The 26,197-nt window shown below is 44.8% G+C and overlaps 1 protein-coding gene across 3 annotated transcripts in view; it reads left to right on the forward strand.

Annotated features, from left to right (window-relative positions):
* The window catches only part of SORL1 (sortilin related receptor 1), a 226,472-nt gene that overhangs the window by 95,606 nt on the left and 104,669 nt on the right, over window positions 1-26,197 (forward strand). For all 3 annotated transcript variants that reach the window (XM_006148800.3, XM_027771985.1, XM_027771986.1), the window contains exons 10-12: window positions 557-674; window positions 878-951; window positions 8,454-8,542. In XM_006148800.3, the coding sequence (XP_006148862.1) occupies window positions 557-674; window positions 878-951; window positions 8,454-8,542 (281 nt within the window). The remainder of the gene's footprint in view (window positions 1-556; window positions 675-877; window positions 952-8,453; window positions 8,543-26,197) is intronic.

Below are 26,197 nucleotides of genomic sequence, written 5' to 3' on the forward strand. Positions count from 1 at the left end.
TGCCCTGAATACCCACACCTTTGTACAAATGTTGAATATTTTTAAAAAGTTGAATGTCAATCTTTGAGGTTTTCTATCTCATCTGTTGTATATCTGGGCGCTCATCACGAGACTTGATGACTTCTGATTCTCGGTTTTTCTTTTGATAGAATTGCTGGGAGCATATTTGACACACATAGCCACTGACTTAGAAAGTAAATATCCTGACATGATTTCATTTCTCTTTAGCTCTGAGTCCCCCTAAGAGGATCTCTGAGTGATGTGGTGAGATGGGATCTTTCCATCCACTTGAGTTGACACTGACTTCTAATTATGTTCTCTGAGAGTCTCAGAGGGAGTTTTTAAGTTGTTGTTTTTCTCTTTTCTTCCGTAAGAGACATTTATGTTGGTTCAGATGATCCTCTCTATCTGGGGGACTGTGGAGACAGTGGGCTGTGATTCTGGTTCCCTCTGAGCTAGGCCTCCTTGCCTAGGGCCTCTGTGTCTCGCTGTGGTGTCCACACGCAGGCCTCCGGCTTTGCTGGGAGATCTAGGTCTGATTACTTCTGTCCTGTAGCTTTCCCAGGGCTGTTCACTCCACCTGGCCCAGCGCCTTAGTCAACTCCTCAACCTCCAGCTCAGGAGAATGCCCATCCTCTCCAAGGAGTCGGCTCCCGGCCTCATCATCGCCACGGGTGAGTGTGCGTGCCTGGCCTCCAGGGACCTGCTGTCGGGTTGGTGCGGCCGAGGAGAGTGACGCTCGGCCTCTCAGCAGTAGCTGCTCTTCCTGTTTCAAAACATTCTCAGTCACTAGGTACTGCTCAGGAGTTCTGGCTAGGCAAGGTGATTGTGTGACCTATTCTCCAGATGAAAAATAATGACTCCTCTTGCCTTTTAGGCTCGGTGGGAAAGAACTTGGCCAGCAAGACCAACGTGTACATTTCTAGCAGCGCTGGAGCCAGGTGGCGAGAGGTCAGCTCATTCTGTACTCCCTAGGTTCTTGCGTGTGTGTGAGAACGTGTGCTTTGCCGGGACATTTCAGGGACAGGTTTGGCCCCATGGTGGAGGCCAGCAATGCCAAACATGACTGTGAAGTAAAGACAGGTACCCAGAGCTGCCAGCGAGTCAGCCACACTGGTCTATGTTCATACCTTATAAAATGATGCACGATCTTGCCAAAAAAAGTCACTTTAAATGAAAAACAGACTGGGGCCAGCAGGTGGCACAGTGGTTAATCTGCTGGACTTCCTTATGACTGACTGTGGTTCAAGTCCTGGACCCAGCACTCAAGCTAGTTATGCGTGCATGCATGCCCCAAATCCCAGGAGGACAAGGGATTGACATGTGGCCATCAACCTTGGGGGGTGATTACTCATTTTTTCATTCTCTCTCTCTCCAGGAAGCACATCGGCCCTATGGCAAAAACCTAAAAAATAAATAAATAAATAAAAGACTTATTTTGAGAAACTATGAATTTTACTAAAATTTCCAAGTTTATAATTCTATGAGGACACAGACAATGTCTGTTTTGCTTGTCTCTGTAATCCTAGGACCTCACAGGGCCAGGCTTAGAATGGGTGCTCAGTATTTCAGTGTGTCAGCATATTATGGTTTGTCAGATACGAAAGTAAAAAGGTGAATCAGGTCCAAAGCTGTTTTTTATTTTTTTGGAGAGGTTTTTCTATAGGGTGCATACGCTCACCAGAAAGACAGAAACTGAGAGACAGAAAGCGAGAAATCACCTCCCAGGGGGGATGGCCACACCGCAATCCCTTCTCCATTCTCCTCTCAGGATCTTGGACACGTACACACACGCACCCGATGTGAGTTTAAGCCAGACTGTCCCAGATTCAAACTGCGATCCACTACATGGGAGTCCAGCAACATAGCCATTACGCTAACTGCTGGTCCCCAAAGCTGGTTAAGTTTTTAAAAAACTTTTAATATTTTTGCACTGTGATTGGAGACTTTACCCACTGGGCAACGCTATATACTTTCCATCTAGGAACTGGACATTCCATAGTGCAGGCCCAGGCTTGGTGTTTACCTTAAATTGTCTGATTTGGAACCTCTGGTGCAGATTATATCGATTTTGAAGTGGAGCTCCATTTCTAGTCCTGGAATGTTAATTCAGTGTCAGCTTCGGACGTTAGAGAATTCCCAGAATCGTAAGACAATGTTTTCACCACTCTTCATGACATAATAAGACCAAGAGAGATGGATCTGGGCTCATTTCCGTGGTGGCTCTGTATGTGTCAGGAGCTGCCAGCGTAAGACACAACAGATCACTACTTGGCAATTTTTTGAGCTTCGCCTGCAGGCTGAGCACCAGTAAGGAGTGACGTGGAGTTCTTAGGAGAGCTAGCTAACTTAGTTCCCATCCTCGTGACATGTTTTTTTTTGAGAATGAAATATACAGAAATATACGCCCTTTTATATTTAAATATGCAGTATATAAGGCAGTTATTGTAATACCCAATGATCACATGGCTCTTTGCGGTTTAGAGACTTGTCACATACCTGATCTCATTAGTAGGACTAACTGTCCTTCCAGCTGAGAGATATAAGGCTCTGTGTGTGTGTGTGTGTGTGTGTGTGTGTGTGTGTGTGTGTGTGTAAATTCAGAGCTATGTAATATGGTAGAGTAATCACATATTCAGACAAAGGAGGTTGTTAGGGTCAGAGTCGTTAGAGTGTGGACGAGTTGGAACTGAAATTTCGGGTCATCTGTGTCCCGTTCCCAGGGGAAAGAGTTGGCAGCTGGTTTCTGCTTGCTGGAGACGGACATTCCTTTAGGAATGGGAGCACTCTCCTCTGGGCTGCTCTGTGGTTCGTTTGTCCTTTCTGCTATTGGTGTCGTCTGGGACTGAAACATCTGCAAGTGATTGCCTTCTGGGTAGAGAAAGTGGGTTCTGGTTCCTCCTCCAGTGAAATGGTGGCTGTTGCTGGGGCCACTGTCAGTGCCCCTCTCCAGGCACCAGAATCCCAAGAGAATGGAGGAGAAGAGATTATGGCATGACCATTCCCACTGGGGTGAGGGGTGATTTTTTACTTTACCCTTCTCTCTGTCTTTTGTCAGTGAGCACACATGCCCTATAGCAAGAAAAGAGAAAAGCAAACCTGGGACCAGTAGTTATGTCGCTGGACTCCGTAGTCGACTGTGGTTTGAGTCCCAGACCCAGCAGCTGGAAGCTCATGCCGGGCATGTGTGTGTGTGTGCAAAATCCCAAGAAGAGAGTGGAGAAGAACGGATTGCAGTGTGGCCATCCCTTTTGGGGGGTGATTTGTAGCTTTCTGTCTCTCTGGCAAGTGTACACTCTCTATAACAAAAATATTTGAGAGGTTTTCCCTATAGGGCGCATGCGCTCGCCAGACAGAGACAGAAAGCAAGAAATCACCCCCCAGGGGGGATGGCCACGCTGCAATTCCTTCTCCTCCATTCTCCTCTCAGGACCTCGGGCACACACGCACACGCACCCGGCGTGAGTTTTAAGCCACCAGTTCTGGGATGCGAACCGCGGTCGACTACGTGGGAGTTCAGCGACATAGCCATTACACTAACTGCTGATCCCACAAAAATCTTTCTAAAAGCAAACAAACACCTATATCTTTATCTCTCTCTCACATTGTATGTGTGATACCCACCAGGGGTATGGCCACACTGCAACCCATTTTCCTCTCAGGATTTTGGGCATTCACACATTCTCAGTGTGAGTTCCAAGTTACCAGGTCTGGTACTCAAACCACGGTAGGCCATCTGGAAGTCCAGCACCTCAACCTTCATGCCCCTCGCTGGCCCTTGCCATATATTTTGAGCCTGTTATTAAGTGTACTTGTATTTAGAATGATCTTTTTTGATGCATTGTCTCTTACATCATTATGAAATATCCCTTTTTTAGAGCTTTTGTTCTAAAGAGTATTTTATCTGATACGAAATAGTCACTCCAGCCATCTTAGGTTTACTTTTTGGATGGGACCTCTTTTACTGTTTATCTACTTACATTAGGTTATCTGGAAAGTCATATTTTTTTTCTATGTTTTTCTATGCAAAAATGCATCAGGACTTTCCTGACAACCTAATATTTACAGTATTTCTTAGAGCAATATGGATAGTACCTGACTTTTTAAATTTATATTGCCAACTTATGCTTTTTAACTGAAATATTTAGCCCATTAATATCTAATATAATTATTGATATGGTTGGACTTAGATATAATATTTTATTATTTTTTCTTTTATCCTATCTGATTTTTATTCCTCTGTTCCTTCCTGTCTTATTTTATATTATTTAGATATTTTTAGTATTTTATTTTTATTTAAATATTATACTTTTCATTTTATATATATATTTTTTTAAGAAGTATTTTATCTAACTTTATTTGTTTATTTATTTATTTATTAGTTTTAATTTGACCAGAGAGGGAGAAAGTGAGAGAGAGAGAGAGAGAAAGCGAGAAAGCAAGTCTCCAGATAATATATGGATTACAACATACATGGCTAGGTTTTCAGTCTTTGAATTGATACATCATTTAACATAAATTTAGAAACATTGCAACCATGTAAGTTCTTTTTCTCTTCCCACCTTTGTGTTATTGTCATGCATCACATTGATATACATTGAAAAACCTACAAGGTTTTATATATATTACTTATTTATTTATTTTTTTGAGAGGTTTTTGCTCTTGCCAGAAAGATAGAGAGACAGAGAGCCAGAAAGCGAGAAATCATCCCCCCAGGGGGGATGGCCATGCCACAATCCCTTCTCCTCCATTCTCCTCTCAGGATCTTGAGCACACATGCGCATGCACCTGGCATGACTTTAAGCCACTGGGTCCAGGACTTGAACCATGATTGACTACGTGGGAGTCTAGCAACTTAGCCACTATGCCATCTGCTGGTCCCAATTATATTTGTTTTTGCTTTAAATCATCATAGAAATTTTAAAGAACTTCAGAAGGAAAAGCAGAATTGAGTATTTAGCCAGATATTTATAATTGTTCTTGCTCTCCCTTTTCTTTTCTTTTTTCTTTTCTCTCTCTTTTTTTTTTTTTAAGAGAGATTTTCACTGTAGGGCTTGTAGACTTGTCAGATAGACACACAGAGATAGACTGAAAGCGAGAAATCACACCCCATGGAGGATGGCCACACTGCAATACCTTCTCCTTCATTCTCCTTGGGATTTGGGGCACACATGCACACGGCCTGGCATGAGTTTCAAGTCACTGGGTCTAGGACTTGAACTGTGGTCGATAATGTGGGAGTCCAGCAATGTAACCCTTATGCCATCTGCTGATTCCCTTGTTCTCCATTCTTAAAGCCTTTTTATTTTTTTTTTTTTATAACCCCTGGGAAATTTCCATACAGCTTGAAGACATTTCTTTAGCATTTCTTTTAGACTTGGATTATTGGCTGTGAATCTCTCAGTTTTTCCTTTACTTGAGAATACCTTTATTTTACTTTCATTCTTAGAGGATATGCTTGTTGGGTATAGAATTCTAGGTTGACAGAGATCTTCTTTCAGCATACTAAAGATGTCCTACCTCCTGATTTGGGTTGTGATGGGTTCAGGTTCAAAAAAATCCTCTGGGTGTAACATTCCTTTTTCCTCTAGATGTTTTCAATAATTTTTTTTTTCTCTTTTGTTTTTATGGTTTTGTTATGATGTATTTTGGAAGGGTCTCCTTTGAGTTTACCCTATTTTGGGATACTGATCTTAACTCTATGGCATTATGTCTTTCATCAAATTTGGGAAATTTTCAGCCATTATTTCTTCAAATACTTTATATCTGCTGCAGTCCCTTTCTTCTGTTTTTCTTAGACTCTAATTACATACATTAGATTTTTCATTATTGTCCCACCGGTCCTTTGTGCCCTTTTTTAGAATCTGTTTATTTTTCCCCCATATATGTTCTTTAGAATAGATTTCTACTTATCTATATCTGTCTTTATGTTCATTGATTTCTCTGTCATTTTTATTCTGACGTTGAAGTGATTTTACTTCTAATTTTACTTTATTCCATGAAAAAAATTCTGTTTATCTGTCTATGTACATATGTGTGTGTAGTTTTCATTCTCTGGAGAGAACTCTTATCTTCTGTTCATTTCATACATGAACATTACCCCATGAAACATGGTCATAACAACTACACACACACACACACACACACACACACACACACACTTTTTTTTTTTTTAATTGGTTTTTGCTATAGGATGCTTGTGCTCTCTGGAGGGCTATACAGAGAGACAGAGAAAGTGGGAAAGTGAGAACTCACCCCCTAGGGGGGATGACCATGCCACAGTCTCTTTTCCTCCAGTCTGCTCTCGGGATTTTGGGCACGTATACACATGCACTTGGCATATTTTTCCAAGCCACCAGATCCAGGACTCAAACAGTGCACTTGCCCATGTGAGATCCAGCTTCCAGCTACCCCAACCACCAGACCACCTGGCTGACCCTGGAACAGCTATTTTAAAACTCTACTATATGGGACCAGCAGTTAGCATAATGGCTATGTTGCTGAACTCCCGTGTAGTTGACTGCGGTTCGAGTCCCGGATCCAGTGACTTAAACTCACGCCGAGTGCGTGTGTGTGCGTGCCCAAGATCCTGAGGGGAGAACGGAGGAGAAGGTATTGCAGCGTGGCCATCCTCCCCGGGGGGTGATTTCTCACTTTCTATCTCTCTGTCTCTTTCTGGCGAGCGCATGTGCCCTATAGCAAAAACCTCTTAAAAAAAAAACCAAAAAACTCTACTGTATGTGTCATCTTGGCATTACCTGTTGATTGTCTTTTCCCCTGAGAATTGGACATACTTTACAGACACATTTATTTGTATTTGGGGTCGTTTTGGTTTGTATTCTGGGCATGTGAATGAAACGCATGAGATCTGGTCTTCCGGAAGATTCCGCTGTTTCAGTGGCAGTCAGCCTGGGTAGGTCCTTATGGAAGTTCTCTCATGCTGTGTGTGTACGGTAGCTCAGGTCTCAGTGAGGTCTGCTGAGCCTTGCTATGCTGGGTTGGGTCTTCTCACATATGTTGTATGGCAGTGAGGCTGAGCTTTAATTAAATTCCTATCAGAATTAGAGATTTTACTTTTCTGACATCTCCCTTCTGGGATCCTTTCCATCCCCTCCCCAGCCTTGACCTGCCTCCTTTGACAGAAGTGGTTTATGTGGATGTTTTAGCTCTGGCTGGGACTGAGGCACCCCGTGACAGGGCTGTCCCTGAGGAGCAGTGTACCAGGAGCCCTAGCTGTGTGGGAGGCTCTTCTAGGTCCTTTCCACAGGCTGCCTGCTGTGTTTGCTGCTCGATGTCCTCTGGCAGTTATTTCTGCATTTTGGCCAGCGTTTGTAGCTGTGTAAAGGGCTCCAGGGGCTTACATGGTCCTAGTGGAACTGGAACTCCAGTGCATTAATTTTTAACCATCAGTTGACGAGAGTTAGACATTTGGGTTTGCGTTCTACCTCTGGCATTTACAGTCTGCCTTTTTTTTTTTTTTAAGGAGAATTATTTATTTAATTTTATTTATCGTTTTCTTTTTCTTTTTTCCTTTCTTTTCTTTTTTTTTGCTTTAGTGCGCATGCACTGTACAGAGAAACAGAAAGTGAGAAATCACCCCCGAGGGGGGATGGCCATGCCACAATCACTTCTCCATTCTCCTGTCAGGATTTTGGGCATGCACGCACATGTGCCCAGCATGAGTTTCAAGCTCTAAGTCTGGGACTTGAACCGTGGTCCACCACATGGGAGTCCAGGGTCTTAACCACTATGCCACATGCTGGCCCTCATAATTATGTTTAAATTTGCTATAGGCCACACACACTCAACAGAGAGAGAGAGGGAGAAAGCAAGTTGCTAGGCCCAGGATTCAAACCACACTTTCCCATGTGGGAGTCCAGTGCCTTCGCCACCACACCACAGTCTGCCATTTTAATATCAAGCCCTTCTTTGTTCATTTGGGAAAATATTGGGAGATGAGAACTCGGTTTGCTTATTCTCAGGATTTTGTGGAGCAAAATGAGAGAATGGGTATGAATGTTTTTTCCTTCTTTTTTTGGGGGAAAGGTTTTTGCTATAGGGCACGTGTGCATACCAGAGAGAGACAGAGAGAGACAGAAAGTGAGAAATCACCCCCCTCCCCCCCCAGAGAAAATGGTCATACTGCAGTCCCTTCTCCATTCTCCTCTTAGGATCTCAGGCACGCACACACATGTGCCTGTTGTGAGTTTTAAGCTGCCATGTCCACGACTCTAACCATGGTTGACTATATGAGAGTCAAGCGACACATAGCCATTGCGCCATCTGCTGGTCCTGGGTGTGAGTGTTTTCTGTGAACTGAAGGTTGTATACACATGGTTGACATTGTTGTCGTGTGTGTACATGTACACATGCCTCTGTGTGCGTGTGCGTGTGTACAGGGTTTCTGCGTCACCCTCACAGCAGTGGGCTGACCACTGGCTCTTCCTCCCCAGGCCCTTCCTGGACCTCACTACTACACGTGGGGGGACCACGGCGGCATCATCATGGCCATCGCCCAGGGCATGGAGACCAATGAGCTGAAGTAAGTACCTCCCACGAAGCCTTTTCCCGCAGCCTCAGATGGTCCTGCATCTGCGGTCCAAAGTGACTCCTCTCTCTACAGCACGAGGTTGTTGACGGCACCATTTGTGACCTGCAGAAATTACTTCCACTTGCCTTAGCTAAAACGTGAGGAGACTCACCTGCCTTTTCTCCCTCGGAGGGATTTCATGAGGAATGAATGAAATCACCTAGGTATTGGGAAAAGTGCAAACTTGTGTAGGTAGAACGATTTTATAATGGCTAAAAAATGAACTAGGCTCGGGAACCAGCAGTTAGCGTAATGGCTATGTCGCTGGACTCCCACGTAGTCGACCGCGGTTCGTGTCCCGGACCCGGTGGCTTAAAACTCATGCCGGGCGCGTGTGCATGCGTGCCCAAGATCCCGAGAGGAGAATGGAGGAGAAGGGATTGCAGCGTGACCATCCCTCCTGGGGGGTGATTTCTCGCTTTCTGTCTCTATGTCTCTCTCTGTCTGTCTGGCGAGCGCACGCGCTCTACAGTGAAAATCTCTGCCCCCCCCAAAAAACAAAGAACTAGGCTCTAATTTAGCTTTGCTTTGCATATGTATGACCAGAGCTTCCCTCATAGAATATTAAATAGCAGTAACACAGAGTTACGGGATTATAGAATTGAGAGCCAGTTGGCTTCTGCTGTCCCACATTTGGTTTAGGGGTGCTCGAGGATAGAGCAAGGAGGGCTGTTTGGCGTTGACTGCTTCATCCTATAGATGAGGAAACTGAGGCCCAGCAAGGTGAAGTCCCTGCTCACGGTCTTCCCATTCATTAGTGATAGGGGCTGGGCTAGCCCTTGGGGCTTTAGATCCTTTGTAATATATTGCTCTGAAAAGCAAAAGTGCTGGCCCAGCAGGTGGTGCGGTGGTTAAGGCATGGGACCCCACATGGCTGACTCCGTGGTTTGAGTCCTGGACCCAGCAGAAAACATGCCAGGTGTGTGTGTGTGTGTGTGTGTGTGTGTGTGTATGTGTGTGTGTGCCCAAAACCCTGAAAGGAGAATGAAGGTGAGGGGATTGCGGTGTGGACATCCTCCCTGGGACCTGAGTTCTCTCTTTTTTTTCTCCTTTGCACTCTCTCTCCAGTGAGTGCTCATGCCCTGTGGCAAAAATCTATCTATCTATCTATATATAAAAATGTCGGGTTTGTAACCTCCACCCTTTTGAGTCCTGATTTATCAGAACAGTCCTTTGATTCCTTTTGTCCCCGCTACTGAATGGTTAGTGAGTCGGGGCAGCCTGGCCCTCACGTCTCCTGGGTTTGAGCTGAACCCATTAGACGCATTACCGAAGGAGGCGGAGAGGGATCCGTGACTGTCTTGTTTAATGTGCGGCAGAAAGCTTTCTTTCGGCGGCATCATCATGGCCATCGCCCAGGGCATGGAGACCAATGAGCTGCAGTAAGTACCTCCCACGAAGCCTTTTCCCGCAGCCTCAGATGGTCCTGCCTCTGCGGTCCAAAGTGACTCCTCTCTCTACAGCACGAGGTTGTTGACGGCACCATTTGTGACCTGCAGAAATTACTTCCACTTGCCTTAGCTAAAACGTGAGGAGACTCACCTGCCTTTTCTCCCTCGGAGGGATTTCATGAGGAATGAATGAAATCACCTAGGTATTGGGAAAAGTGCAAACTTGTGTAGGTAGAACGATTTTATAATGGCTAAAAAATGAACTAGGCTCGGGAACCAGCAGTTAGCGTAATGGCTATGTCGCTGGACTCCCACGTAGTCGACCGCGGTTCGTGTCCCGGACCCGGTGGCTTAAAACTCATGCCGGGCGCGTGTGCATGCGTGCCCAAGATCCCGAGAGGAGAATGGAGGAGAAGGGATTGCAGCGTGACCATCCCTCCTGGGGGGTGATTTCTCGCTTTCTGTCTCTATGTCTCTCTCTGTCTGTCTGGCGAGCGCACGCGCTCTACAGTGAAAATCTCTGCCCCCCCCAAAAAACAAAGAACTAGGCTCTAATTTAGCTTTGCTTTGCATATGTATGACCAGAGCTTCCCTCATAGAATATTAAATAGCAGTAACACAGAGTTACGGGATTATAGAATTGAGAGCCAGTTGGCTTCTGCTGTCCCACATTTGGTTTAGGGGTGCTCGAGGATAGAGCAAGGAGGGCTGTTTGGCGTTGACTGCTTCATCCTATAGATGAGGAAACTGAGGCCCAGCAAGGTGAAGTCCCTGCTCACGGTCTTCCCATTCATTAGTGATAGGGGCTGGGCTAGCCCTTGGGGCTTTAGATCCTTTGTAATATATTGCTCTGAAAAGCAAAAGTGCTGGCCCAGCAGGTGGTGCGGTGGTTAAGGCATGGGACCCCACATGGCTGACTCCGTGGTTTGAGTCCTGGACCCAGCAGAAAACATGCCAGGTGTGTGTGTGTGTGTGTGTGTGTGTGTGTATGTGTGTGTGTGCCCAAAACCCTGAAGGGAGAATGAAGGTGAGGGGATTGCGGTGTGGACATCCTCCCTGGGACCTGAGTTCTCTCTTTTTTTTCTCCTTTGCACTCTCTCTCCAGTGAGTGCTCATGCCCTGTGGCAAAAATCTATCTATCTATCTATATATAAAAATGTCGGGTTTGTAACCTCCACCCTTTTGAGTCCTGATTTATCAGAACAGTCCTTTGATTCCTTTTGTCCCCGCTACTGAATGGTTAGTGAGTCGGGGCAGCCTGGCCCTCACGTCTCCTGGGTTTGAGCTGAACCCATTAGACGCATTACCGAAGGAGGCGGAGAGGGATCCGTGACTGTCTTGTTTAATGTGCGGCAGAAAGCTTTCTTTTCCTTCGCTCCTTTTAGAACAGGGCCAACAGCAAGAGAGAGGTGGGTGGTTTGAAAAAGATCTTAGCAGCTGGCTTTCGCCTGCGGTTAATTTGACATGTGATGGGCAGCCTACCCTCCGAGACGCAAAGCATTGGCGTTGGCGTCTACCTGACTGTTCTCTGTTCTGCGTGGCACTGGGCGGCGGCTTCCTAAGACCAGTCATCAGAAGAGCCTTCGTTTGCACACGACACTCCGGGTGCATATTCAGATTGGCATTTGCTCAGAAAATGACAGTCACAAAACACCATCTTTTCCACACTTACGCCTTTGTTGTGTACCCATTAATTTAATTCCTATCTATCTATCTATATTTATTTATTTATTTTAGAGAGATTTTTGTACTTGCCAGAGAGACAGAAAGCAAGAAATCACCTCCTGGGGGGATGGCCACACCACAGTCTCTTCTCCTTTATTCTCCTCTAGGGACCTAGGGCATGCACACTTATGTGCCTGGAGTTGTTTTAAGCTGCTGGGTCTGGTACTCGAACTGCAGTCAACTACGTGGGAGTCCAGTGATGTAAGCATTATGCCATCTGCTGGTTCCCCCATTGCCACAATTAGCAAGTGCTCATTGGGTCAGGCACCATGTATCCAGAGATGAATAGGGTGTTGTCGCCTGCTTTTAAGCATCCTTCCCCTCCATTGTGGGAAACAACCGCAGTGTTCTGTGCGCTGCTGTAGGTAAACGACACCAGGGGACGCAGTTTGTCTTCCTAGGGGTACCTCTCATTCTCTGTCTGGCTTTCAGATGTGAGAGTCAGTTCCGAGGCTCCTTGTTTAACGTCTCTGCAGCTTACATTTGCATTCAAGCTGGCTCCTGGGAAGGAGCTAGTGGGATCCTAGTCCTCTTACACCATCTGTCGGCGCATATGTGCTCAGGGAGCGCAGCCTCACTCGGCACGGGCAGGAGCAAAACGCGGCCCGGAAAACAAACCCGCTGCCGGAAAATCACAGTGCCCTCCCTAGACCTTTCAGAATGCTTCGGGGCTGTAGGCTGTGGGGCCTGGGGACACCGTAGCATCCTTCTGTGTGTATAGGTCATTCAGGGGTGTTTGCATGGTTCAGATACAGCATTGACAGGCTGGAAAATGCATGCAGCCTCCCATTGAGAAATGCGTGTGTCCCAGATACCCACGTGAGCGTGGCCTGAATCTGTGTAGCCACCTGGCATTTGCTCAGTGTGTTGCTCTCAGGGGTGTGTCGCTTTTCCTCCTGCCGCCCTGATAGGAAGTGGTGCTGAATTAGTTCACATCCTTAAACCACAGTGATGACTTACTGCGATGCTCACGCACCAGGGGCTGCTGGTGACAAAACTGGATCTCGTTGCTGGTCTGGGGCTTCAGGCCCCTTCTCAGTCTGGCCCCTCCCGGGAGCTCGCTCATCTTTGAGTCCCACAGCGTCATTGGCCGTCCCGTTAGTCTGGCATTGATTCTGTTCTGACTCCTTTTGTCGGTTGCCTCTTCATTTTACGCCTGAGTTCTTCAACTCATTAGTAAGGTCTGCGTAGACAAGTATTTCTATTCTATACAGATTAGCAGGCACTTAGTGACTATCTGAATGATCAATAAGTAGGTCACGCACACTTAGTCTATTGAGGTTCCTTTTTAAAATTTTAAAATTTATCTTTACTGATTTGTCGAAGTGGAAGGGATCTGGGTAGGGAGCCCCTGGCTCTAAGGGGGCCATTGCTCTTGGCCGTGTCACTGATGACCACTGGGCACGAGATGAGTACGGCTCCCTGGGTGTGTGCCCACGAGACAGCTCCAGAGGTGATCCAGTTCCCCTCCCTCGATTTCACACAAGGAAATAATGTGATTTGTCAGGAGTCAGTGCCCACGTCGGAACATGAGCAAATTCCTGTTAGGAATCATTTCAGGTCAATTACACATACATTTGTTGAACATCACAACGAACCAGATGTTGTTCCAGATATCAAGGACACAAGACGGGGCATTATTCAGGAGCGCCAGGCCCCATGGCTCTGCAAGGTTTTGGAGCTGGTTGGAGACAGAGGTGGGAGGAGGGGCTTGTTTAGAAGGAGCTTTCTTTTTATTTCTATAAATTATTTTATTTATTGTTATTATTATTATTATTATTATTTTTAAATTTTGACCAGAGAGATTGAAAGAGAGAGGGAAAATGAAAAAGCAAGCTGCCAGGTCAGGTTCTGGAACTGCAGTCGGCCGTGCGGGACTCCAGCGCCTTAATCACCACGCCACCTGGCGACCCCAGCAAGGGAGCTTTCTGAGAGGACGCTTGGCCATTGGGAAGGACAGCAGGACGGCCAAGTCAAGCAGCATTTGTAACTGGATGAGGAGCTAGTGGGGACCGAAGTGGGAACTCTGCTCAAAGGAGGAGTGAGAGGTTTTAGGTGGTGTGTTTTATTTATTTTGTAGTCCTTGTTCTTTTAAATTATTCATGTCTTTCTCTCCCTGATTAGCTCAGATAACTAAGACTTGACTGTTATTTGTTTCCGCTTCTGCCTTGACTCTCCACGGAGACTGTTACCCTTGTAATTGTTAATTGAAATTGAGAGCAAGAAGTGGAACGTGTTGTTTTCTGTTGTGTCTGCATGTCTGAACTGAGTAAATAAGAACCCGTGCTAGGGGTGCACGTACCATTCTCCGTGGCTGCGAGCTGCTCGGGGGATGAGGAGAAGCAGCTTCTTTTTCTTCTGTACCATCAGAGTTCTTAGAACCGGGGCTGTTGTGTTTTTTTTTTTTTTTGCACCCTGGCCAAAAAAGTTCCAAACTCGAGGTTTTCAGCTCGATTGGGCAGGACGACTCGGTTCCCTCTTCTCAGCTGTTGGCCAGTTGGCACGCTGCTGAGAACACCGTAGTTGGGCTTACCCCATAGCATCTTCTCTTGAAGGAGCCTTTCAGTTTCTTGGAGCTTCCCTCTGGGAACCCCAAGGAGCCCCCTACAAAGACGGGAGTGGCAGGGCAGCTGTCTTTCCTGGCTCTGAGCTCTGGATGCAGCCCGCCCTTCCAGAGCGTGGACGACGGCAGCCATCCTCTTCTCCTGAAGGCGGCACCTGCCCCTGGCAGTGGCACATAGCGGCACAATTGCAGAGGGGGGCTGTCCTGGCCTCATTCTAACCCCCACACGGTGTCTTTCTGATTCTTGAGGTAGAGAAGAGCGTGTGTTCTTATCACCTCCTAACTGTTAAGAAATAGAGTTTTTTTTTTTTTTTTTTTTTTTTTTTTTTTTTTTTTTTGGAGGGGTGTTTTTTTTTTTGGTGTGAGAAAGTGAGAAATCATCCCTCAGGTGGAATGGCCACAATCCCTTCTCCTTCCTCTATTCTCCTCTTGGGATTTTGGGCATGCATGCACATGTGCCTAGAGTGAGTTTTAGGCCTCCGGATCCGGGACTCAAACCATGGTCAACTTCATGAGAGTCCAGTGATGGAACCATTATGCCATCTGCTGGTCCAGGAAACGGGTTTTTGAAAAGAAAGAAAATGCAGTGCAGCATTCATTAATGTCCCTTCTGTGTGCTAGGAAGGGTGCCAGGATCAGAGACCTGAGGAAGAGGCCGTGTTCCCTTTGAGCTGCAGCCCAGTGGAAACCACTCAGGAAATTTGGGCGCTGCTCGTAACAGTTGTAAATAAGGCCAAGGTGAACACAGCCTCTGTGGGAGCCAGAACGAGGGGCAGCGAGTTCTGTCTGGGGACAAGGGATCTGAGAGGAGCTGACTCTTGAGCTGAGATTTAAGGGATCAAAGGCAAGGTTGGGATGCCACTCCAGCACTGGCCAGAACTGAGCCAAAGAGGGAGCAAGGACCAGCTGGAACACTCGAGTCTTCCATGTTAATAGAACGCGAGTTGTGAGGCGTGGGTGTGGTGCAGAATCAGGCCTAAGGTGTGTGGCTAGTAGGTAAGGGCTGGGTCCTGGAGGTCCTTACCTGTGCGTTACTAAACAGACTAGGCTTTGCTTTTGAAGTGATAGGTCTTGGGGCCAGCAGATAGTGTAAGGGTTACGTAGCAGGCCTCCCATGTATTCAACCATAGTTCGAGTCCCAGACCTGGCAGCTTGAAATTCACACCGGGTGTGTGTGTGTGTCGTGCCCAAGGAGAGAAATGGAGGAGAAGAGATTGTGGCATGGCCATGCCCCCATGGGGAGGGTGATTTCTCGCTTTCTGTCTCTGTCTCTCCTGCAAGCACATATGCCCTATAGCAAAAATCTCTCTTTAAAGAAAAAAAAAGGTTAAAGTGATAGGGTCCCTTTGAGGCTTTACGTAGGGGCTTATATGACTAGATGGCATTGTAGAAAAACGGCTCTGGCAGAGTGAGGGGGTGGACATAAGAGGAGCGAGACTGCAGGCGAGAGGGTGCTGGGGCAGGCTGGAGAGCCAAGTCTGCAGGACGGGCATTCTGATTGCCCGGGGTGACCAGGATCACACACTTGCAGAGGAGCAAAGGCAGAGGAGGGGCTTGTGGGGCCATGTAATGAATGTGCACTGGGACAGGTCGAGGTCGGATCGAAGGAGTTGTGACACATGCACAAGAGGGACTTACCTAAACTCAATGGATAGATCTATCAACCAGGTGCCACCTGGTCAGTGCTGCCTTCCACCACCTTTTGCAAGAATTCTTTCTGTGTCATCTGCCATAGCCGATCACTGTCTTTGAACAATTCTGGCAGTGGGAATTTGCCAGATCAAGTCACTTAGGAAAGAAAATTCTCCAGTTAAGAGCCTGCTTTCTCCTCAGGCCAGCTCCTGTGCAGTGGGCTTCGTTCTGCCCCTGGAGGCTCATACCACAGATGTTTCCTTCCACCCGAAAGCCTTCTGGATTTTTGAAGACACGTGTGTGTCCTCCCGTGCATCTGCCATGTCATGCTAGACGTTCCCAGTTGTTTTTCATATGCTGGAGGATCCTGCACCTCCACCCTCTGGGTTCTCCTCTAGGTCTGCGTCATGATCTCCGTGTCTTCCAGTGTGGGTTCTGGATCTGAACAGCCTGAGACGTGCAGTAGACATTTGATTGATACTTGCATGATTCTGGGCGCTGTTTCTGTTGATAAAAACCCAAGACAGCTACCTCAGATTGGAGGCTCCTATTACGTGTTTCCATAATGGAGATACTGTATATATAAATATAAATATAAATATATGTGAGTGTGTGTGTATATTTATACACATACATTTATCCAACACACATACATACATACATACATACCACAAGATACTCAGTCTTTTTTTGTTGTTCTTTTTATATACTAATTTTTAATAATTATGTAACTTTATTCATTGTTATTATTTTTAAAACTTTCTATGGGACATGTGTGCTCCCCACAGAGACAGAGAGAAAGAGAGATTAAGAAAGTAAGAAAGCAAGCTGCCAGGTCTAGGACTTGAACTGTGGTTGGTCATGTGGGAGTCCAGTGCCTTAACCACCACGCCACTGGCTAGCCCCCTCTTTTTTTTTTTTTTTTTTTTTAATGATAAGAGTGTGAAAGTTTGGAAGGGAGGGAGGGATAGGTAACCTTGACAGGGTTTCACTGCAGCGTGTTCCCTTCTGCCCCAGCCTCTCAGTCACCTCAGACCGCAGGTGGGTGCTGCTGTGGTTGGCCTGTCCCGGTTGGGCTGGGAAGCCAACCTGGGCCCCACGTGCAGCCCCAGCCTTTGTGCAGAGCGTCCTCCTGCCTCTGCCACCACGGCTGGGCCATGACCTAAAATCTACGCTGTCGGTTCTGACGGCTGCATGTCAGGAGGTGGACACAGAACGTTTCCATCCCCCCAGAGAACACCACGGCCGTTCCCAGTCAAGTGCACCCAACCCTGCCTTGCCCCAGTCAGGCAATATGGGTCTGATTTTATTGTTATCACCATAGATTAGTCCCGCCTTCGTATGTCTGTATTTTTGTATTTGGCTTCTTTTACTCAGCATAATATTTTTGATATTTGTCTGTCTTATAACTTGTTTCAATAGGCTGGATTCAATTATACTATAAAACCCAGGGGTCCCTTTTTCTTAGGGATTTTGTTAAAGATTAGATAACCTCCATCCTATATTTGAACAAATAGGTCTTTGAAACCTGTAAGTAGAACTTTCTTTTTATTTATTTATTTTTTTTAAGGTTTTTGTCATAGGGTGGGTGTTCTTGCCAGAGAGAGAGAGAAACAAAGAGAGAAAGTGAGAAATCACCCCCCCAAGGGGCTGTCCATGCTGCGGTCCCTTCTCCATTCTCCTCCTGGGATTTTGGGCATGCACACATGCCTGATGTGATTTTTTAAGCTGTTGGGTCCTGGACTTGAACCACGGGTGGCCATGTGGGGGAACCTTAACCACCATGTCACCTGCTGGACCCAGAGACTTACTTTTTATTTTCATTTTTTAAAAATTCTTTTGATGGGGACCAACAGTTAGTGTAACGGCTATGTCGCTGAACTCCCCTGTAGTTGACCACATTTCGAGTCCCAGACCCGGTGGCTTAAAACTCACGCCAGGCGCGTGTGCGTACGTGCCCAAGATCCTGAGAGGAGAAGGGAGGAGAAGGGATTGCGGCATGGCCATCCCCCCTGGGGGGTGATTTCTCACTTTCTATCTGTCTCTCTCTCTTTCTGGCTAGCGCATGCACCCTGTAGCAAAAAACCTCTCAAAATAAAAGTTCTTTTGATGTGTGGGAGCATTTGCATCTTGTTTTTGGCACGTATTATCTCATTTGTACAATTAGCTGTGAACCTTTTGAGAATTTGTTTTCTTTTTCTTTTTTGAGAGGTTTTCGTTATAGGGCGCGTGCACTCGCCAGACAGACAGAGAGAGACATAGAGACAGAAAGCAAGAAATCACCACCCAGGGGGAATGGTCATGCCACAATCCCTTCTCCTCCTTCTCCTCTCAGGATCTTGGGCACGTACGCACACGCGCCTGGCGTGAGTTTTAAGCCACCGGGTCTGGGATGCGAACCGTGATTGACTACGTGGGAGTCCAGCGACATAGCCATTACGCTAACTGCTGGTTCCCAACCTTTTGAGAATTTGATAGATTCACCTTCCAAATCCCTGTCCAGATCCATGGCAGATGTGCAAACCAGAGGTCTTATTTGGGGAGCAGATCAGATGGTATCTCAGCACATTTGGGATTTGTCGGTTTCATCAGCAGTGAATTTTGTCTGACTAGTGAATTTTGTCTAAGGAGTCTGAGGTCCACACAGATCTTCCTGGAAAAAAAAAAAAAGGCATATTTTGTATCATTACCCTTTTCTTCAAACCAAGAATTACCAGGAGAAAAGAAAATGGCATTAGTTGGTTGTGACTCGCTTTTAAAACCATTTGTTGCATTCCTAGCCTGATTTTTCTTTTTCTTAAGTGGTCTCCAATTACCTGTTTTACAATCCGTTTTTTCTTTTTTCGTAAAGTTTATTTATTCATTTCTTTCATGAAAGAGAGACGAACAGACAAAGATAAGCTCCCTCAACAGAGTCTCACTCCACCATCCCCCTACCTACCCTTCAGCCAGGGTCACTGTTTGTACCCGCTGCAGTGCAGGTGGACCTGGGCCCGTACCCCAGTCTTCCAAATGGCTTTGTTACGGCCCGTGTTCGTAATTGTTCACCCATAGCAGCTTCTAACACTGCTGCTGCTGCGCTGTGGCCGGGCTGTAATCCATCCTTGAAACCGCCTTTTCTCCTTTGGGGAAGTAAAACTTTTTCCTGTTCTTGTTTTTGAGATCTTTGTTCTCTGTAATTCTTTTAGAGATTATTGAACCGAACTCCGTAATCATCCTATCTTTAGGTCTTTTAGTTCCCCAGAATTTATTTTGTGCTTATTTTCCTTTTCCTTTTTTTTTTTTTTTCTGCCCAGGTTGAAGATCATTCTCCTGGAAAAAGACAAAGGCAAAATAGAAAGTCTTTTTTTCTGTCATTATTTATATGTTGGCCATCAGGACAATGATCCTTTTTCTTTAGTTCTTTTTTTTTTCATACTTTGTTGTATCACTAAAGATCTTAATTAATTTAAAGATTTTCCATATCAAGCACAGTTGATACATACATATTTAAGAATGCATGTCTGATCTTAGGCATAAACTTCAGTGAGTAAAGTGAACATACTATAAAGTAGCATCTTGCCAGGGCTATATAGCTTACTGGAGTTATTAAATAAGTATTAATAGGTATTTTTAATGTATATTTTAATTTCAAAAATTTTTTTCAGTTTTAATAGATCAAAATCAAAAAATGTTAAGAGAAATTTGCTTAAAACTGAAAGCCAGGAAAAAGGTTAGGATTCAGTTGAAATAGTAGGTAGATGAACCTATCAACAGTTCAAGAGAAGACAAAAATCCTTAAATATGGAAATCAAAGCATTGAAGAAAATCTGTAATGTTTTAGTCTAAAGTCAAAACATTCTATTTCACTAGTTCAGACTCATGTGATTAACCTCTTTTATTGAATTTGCATTGTTACTATGGTCTGATTTTTCCATTTAAACTCTGAAAGTTAACATTCAACTCCAGACTTGTCCCTACCATTAGGCTGAACATTCTTTTGGTTGTTTCTTGTACCCTTATTTCTGTGTCTGACTTTAGTTTTCCTGGTATAGCACTCCCTTTAGCATTTTTTGGAGAACTGGTATGGTGTATTGGTAAATTCTTTTTTTTTTTTTTTGGAGAGGTTTTTGCTATAGGCCACTTGCGCCTGGCAGAAAGAGAGAAGAAAGCGAGAAATCACCCCCCATGGTGGGATGGCCATGCTGCAATCCCTTCTTCTCTGGCCATGCTGCAATCTCCTCTCCTCCATCTCTTCTCGGGATTTTGGACACACACTCACACGCATCCGACATGAGTTTAAGTCACTTGGTCTGAGACTTGAACTGCAGTCGACTACATGGGACTCCAGCGACATAGCCATTACACTAACTGCTGGTCCTGTCCTAGCATGATTTTCAAGCCACTAGGTCTAGGGCTCAAACCACAGTCAGACATGTGGGAGTCCAGTGCTCCAACCACTACTACGTGATCTGTTGGATCCCAGGGTGTATTTTTAATAATAGTAATATTCTTTGGTGATAGTTACACTCTGAAGTCAGTATCTACGCCCTTATTAGTTCCTTCACCTTTGGGGATACCGATGATCTGGATATTTGGGCATTTAATGGTATCTACTATAACTCGTATGTTATTTTGCCTTTTTGGGGGGTTCTTTTCTCAGTATTTTTAGTGAATTTTTCTAGGTCAGAGGTTCTGTCTTCTACATCTGAGATTTGATCTTCTGCATGGTCTGATCTGGTTTTGATACTTTCAATGGAAGTTTTGATTTCCTGTATTACAGCACTCATCTCTAACAATATCATTAGATTCTTTTTTATGAAAGAATCTCCTCTTTCAGATCATGCAAGAACTTCCTCACCTCCTGGAACTTGATGTCTCTTTTCTCCTGCATTTTCTAGAGTTCGTTATCTCTATTCTCTTGCATCTCTGTTAGCTTTGTCACTATGAATATTTTAAACTCTTTATCTGACATTTCCACGAGTTCCCTTGTATTCTTTGTGAAGGAAGAGGAGTTATTCTTTTCCATTAGAGGAGAGATATTTTCTTTGTTTCTCATATTTCTTGTGCCTCTGCAGTGGTTTCTGGTCATCTGATGGATTACACTTATTTTTTTTCCCTATTTTTTGGAGTTAAATCTGAGCAATCAGAAGACTGTGGAAGGAGGTGACCTGCAGTCTGTAACAGTACCATTTCTATCCCTTTGTGCAACTAATTCAATAAAAACTGAGAATTAATCTGACCCTAACAGTATTCAGCTATCTGGCTACTGAGCTCGTAGACCTATCTAGAAAATCAGTGTATGGGGTCTGAGCAGAAAAGTAAGAAAGGTAAAAAGAAAAAGAAAAGGAATAGAAAGAAAACAAAGAATAGAAAAAAACGAGACAAAAACTAAGAAAAAGAGAAGAAAAAATGTTTTTGTCAAAAAATGAAAAAATAGGGAACCAGCAGTTAGCGTAATGGCTATGTCGCTGGACTCCCACGTAGTCGACCGCGGTTTGCGTCCTGGACCCAGTGGCTTAAAACTCACGCCGGGCGCGTGTGCGTGCGTGCCCAAGATCCCGAGAGGAGAATGGAGGAGAAGGGATTGCGGCGTGACCATCCCCCCCTGGGGGGTGATTTCTCGCTTTCCGTCTCTATGTCTCTCTCTGTCTGGCGAGCGCACATGCCCTATAGTGAAAAAAACCTCTCAAAAAAAAGTAAATAAATAAAAAAACAAAAAATAATTAAAAACTGGAGCCACTTTTAACTGAGAGTGTAGATGCCTGCTGATTGGCTTATCCTATGGGGGCAGGGAGAAAGGTAAGAATTAGAAAGACAAAAGAGCAACAGAGAGCTAAGTTTAAAAAAAAAAATTAAAATAGAGAGAGAAAGATGGAAAGAGACAGAATAAGTAGGGTGTTCTAACCTGGCTCCTGGCTAGGCCAGGGAGCAGGAGGGTGAAGTCAGGGCAGAGGGTCTTGGGTGGTCCTTTAATTCTTTATAGACCATACTGCAGAACCAAACCACTACTCCCACCAACTCACCAATTTACCAGTTAGGTTAGTAATTTGGAACGTAATCCTTGACTCATTTTTGTTTTTTATTGTGTTTTGTTTTTGGAGGTTTTTGCTATAGGGCATGTGTGCTCACCAGAAAGAGAGAGACAGAGAGAAAGAAAGTCAGAAATCACCCCCCAGTGGGGATGGCCACACCATATTCTCCATTCTCCTCTCGGGATCTTGGGCATGCACACACATGCGCCCGGCGTGAGTTTAAGCCACTGGGTCTGAGACTTGAACTACGGTCAACTACATGGGAGTCCAGCAATATAGCCATTACGCCAAATTCTGGTCCCAATCCTTGACTCATTTTGAACTTCAGCTATCTGGCTACTATGTCAACAGACTGATAATGGTAAGAATTAGGGACAGAGGGGCCAGTAGGTGGCATGGAGGTTAAGGCACTGGACTTCCACACGGCCAACCGTGGTTTAAATCCTAGATCTGACAACTTGAAAATCACACCGGGTACATGTCTGTGTGTGCCCAAAATTCTGAGAGGAAAATGAAGGAGAAGGGATTGTGGCATGGCCATACTCTGGGGCGGGGCAGATTTCTCATTTTCCCTCTCTCTGGCAAGCACGTGTGCCTTATGACAAAAACTTAAAACAAGCAAACAAACAAACAAAAATCTAGAGATAGAACTAACCAGCAGACCTCTGCTGCTGCATAATTCTTTTCCCTTGTTTCTATTATATGTATTTTTTCCCGTCTTGAACATGTCCTTCAAACTCTGAGGAACTTTATTAAGATTTCTTAGGATCTTTCATTTCAGTCACATGTTAGCATCATAATTTGGGAATCTTCCATTGCTTTCCCTGTTTAAAGTATCTATGGTTATATTATATTATTGTATTGTATTATCTGACCTCCCATCCTCTTGAGAGATTTTGGCCTTTGGATTTTGTCTATGTTTTTATCTGAACAATTTGAATTGGCTATTCCTAGAGACGGGGCCTTATATCCTCTTCCATGACTTAATACAAAATACTGTTCAGTTTGTTTTCTTACAAGATTCTTATCCCTTTCATTTCACCAACACAGGTTCTCCTTGAAGGATCAGAATTCAGTGTAAAGTAGATGTTCCTTCCGCCCTCACAGTGGATAATGTAACTGCTAATCCTCCCACCCCCACTCCGTCTTGAAAATCATCATTTTCTAAATGAGCGGTTTACTGTCAGGTACAAGGTTGTGCTCAGCCCTGTACCTGCTGGGTAGTCTCATTAATGAGCTATTGTCGGAATCCTCTGGAAACCTCTCAAGAAAGGGGTGATTCATTTCTTGAGGTTATCTGGGGTTCCAGGAGCTCTGAAATTGCATTAACATGACAATGTATGAAATAGATGGATTTCCAACTTTACAACAGAACAGGAGGAAGCTCCCATTGGGTCTGGTTACTAGGCTCACTCTGCGGGTTCTGCTTGCTTTAAAAGCGGCACTGAGCCTTTAGCTCATCACACTGGTACGGGAGGAGGAATGAATGAGTTAACTTATCCACATACCTGCTTCCAGATTTCCTGCCATCCAAATGAGGCGTTCTCTTCTTCCAAAAGATCTGTAGAAGAGCCCACTTTGTCTACAACTGACCTTTGCGATGCTGCTCCCTGACCCCACCCTTGCCTTCACCTCTGGTCTTCCTGTACAGACATCAGTTTAAGGGACCAGCAATTGGCATAGTGGCTACATCACTGGATCCCATGTAGTCGACTGCAGTTCAAGTGCCAGACCCCGTGGCTTAAACTCAGGCTGGGTGTGTGTGCATGCGTGCCTAAGATCCCGAGAGAAGAATGGAGAAGGGATTGTGGTGTGGCCATCCCTCCTGGAGAGTGATTTCTCACTTTCGGTCTCTCTGTCTCTCTCTGTATTTCTGGCAAGCGCACGTGCCCTATAGCAAAAACCTCTCCAAAAAAATAAAAAAAAAGAAAAAAGAAAAAGAAAAAAGAAACATCAGTTTTAGAAGTCACTGTGCAAGAGGGATCGGATCGAGTGATATTATGAAAGGATTTATATTTATATCCAGTGTTAGAATCCCGAGGGAGTAAAACTAATATTTCAAAAGCATGGGAAATGTGAAAGAAAAAGTTTCATGTATGGTTAAGATCTTTTTCTATTTTTAAGAGGGTTTTGCTATAGACTGCGTATACTCACCAGAAAGACAGAGAGACAGAGAGACAGTGAGAAATCACCCTCCAGGGTGAGTTTAAGCCACCGGGTCCAGGACTCAAAATGTGGTCCACTACATGGGAGTCCAGTGACATAGCCATTATGCTAACTGCTGGTCCCCTATGATTAAGATCTAAGAGAACCCTGGGAACCAGCAGTTAGTGTAATGGCTATGTTGCTGGACTCCCATGTAGTCTACTGTGGTTCGCGTCCCAGACCCGGTGGCTTAAAACTCACGCCGGGCGCATGTGCGTGCGTGCACAAGATCCCGAGAGGAGAATGGAGGAGAAGGGATTGTGGTGTGACCATCCCCCCTGGGGGGTGATTTCTCGCTTTCTGTCTCTATGTCTCTCTCTGTCTGTCTGGCGAGCTCACGCGCCCTATAGTGAAAAAGCTCTCCAAAAAAAAAAGATCTAAGAGCAGCCTTGTGATTCTAAAGAAAGTTTTAAGTGCGTGGTTTGTCCTGTCGAGTGTCTCTCCGGCTCACTGAAGGATGCATTCTTCTTGGCTTGCTTCCTGTATGAATTACACAATCCCTCGTCCTACCCTTCCCCTTCTCTTCCACCTCTTCTTTTCAACACAAAGAATCATTTAAAGTTAGTACAGTTACTTAAGTGCTGCCTATTATTAATTTTTTAAGGGCTTGCTTCCTTGTTCTTGAGAAAGAAAAGTAGCTCTGGGAAGTTTGTGGAATTCAAGGGCCCGAGTAAAGCATGGGCCCAAATTTTGTTAACTCATCAGGGTTATTGCCCAGAATGTTCTAATCTGCGGTAAACTATGATACTACAAAGGGTTATACATTTATAATGTGATCCCTGCCGTTTCTTTACCTCAGTGTTCTTGAGCTCATGATGTAAGGCATCGGGGCCAGCAGGAGGCATGGTGGTTAAGGTACTGGATCCCACATGGCTGACCACAGTTTGAATCCTGACCTGGTGGCTTGAAAATCATACTTGGTGCGAGTGTGTGTGTGTGTGTGTGTGTGCGCCCAAAATCTCCGGAGGAAAATGAAGGAGCAGGAATTGCAGCATGGCCGTCATCCCACAACAATGACTAAGAACTGGTTTAAATAACAAAGAGTAGGGTTCTTTCAAGAAGAGGGGGGATGACACTGTTTAGGGCAGCACATTTCTGGGCAGTCAGGAGTCTGTGTCACCGGGGTGACTTTTCTTACTCCCTGGTTCAAATAAATTACTTTTATTTCATTTATTATGCCTCAGCCTTCTTGTAGGTTGAAACGATCACGTATTTTGCCTTGGAGACTTTTCTCGGGGAATACTCTTCCAAGCTTTTCCTTTTTGACTTTTTCAGACTGCAGACATATTGGAAGAGCTGTATAAAGAACACCCACATACCCTTCACCTCGAGTCACCAGTGGTTAATATTTTGCCAATACACTTTACTTCTCTGTTTAGCTAGCTCTCTATCCATCCAGCAGCCAACAAGCAGTCATCCTTTTTTAGCTGAATCTCAAAGAAGAAAGTTGCAAGCCTCATGCCCCTTCATAGCTAAATACCTGAACATATGTCTCCAACAGAGGAGGGCGTTTTCTGTGTAATCGCAACACCATTAGCACACCTAAGAGTAAGTGTCAACTCCGTATCGCATATAGACTTAGGTTTTCTCAGTTGTCCCATGTGATTTATGACCGCTCCCTCCCCCACTCCTCTCACAGCCAGGATTCAGTCAATCTGGAACTGAACTGGACTGGATTTGCACATTGCAAATGTTTTTACACCTCTTAATGTCTCTTTGAATCCATAACAAACCCTCCACCTTTTCCACTTGATTTTCATGGTGTTTATTTATTTGTTGCTATTTATTATTTAAAAAAATGTATTTATTTTACATTCATTCACTGAACATCACAGTATACAAAATGCAATTTCTCATCCAGAATACACTGTATAGTGGCTTAGTCATACATGTTATCGTCAACAAAAAATTTTTCATTTCTTGTTTCTTAAATCTGTCTGTCTATCTGGATTCAGATAGATAGATATAGATATATGATGTGTGTATATATATATATATATATATATATATATATATATATAATGTATGTGTGTATATATATATATATATTTTTTTTTTTTCTCTATTTCTCACCCTC

The sequence above is a fragment of the Tupaia chinensis genome, unplaced genomic scaffold (genome assembly GCF_000334495.1).
Source record: "Tupaia chinensis unplaced genomic scaffold, TupChi_1.0 Scaffold000247_1, whole genome shotgun sequence".
NCBI lineage: Eukaryota > Metazoa > Chordata > Mammalia > Scandentia > Tupaiidae > Tupaia > Tupaia belangeri.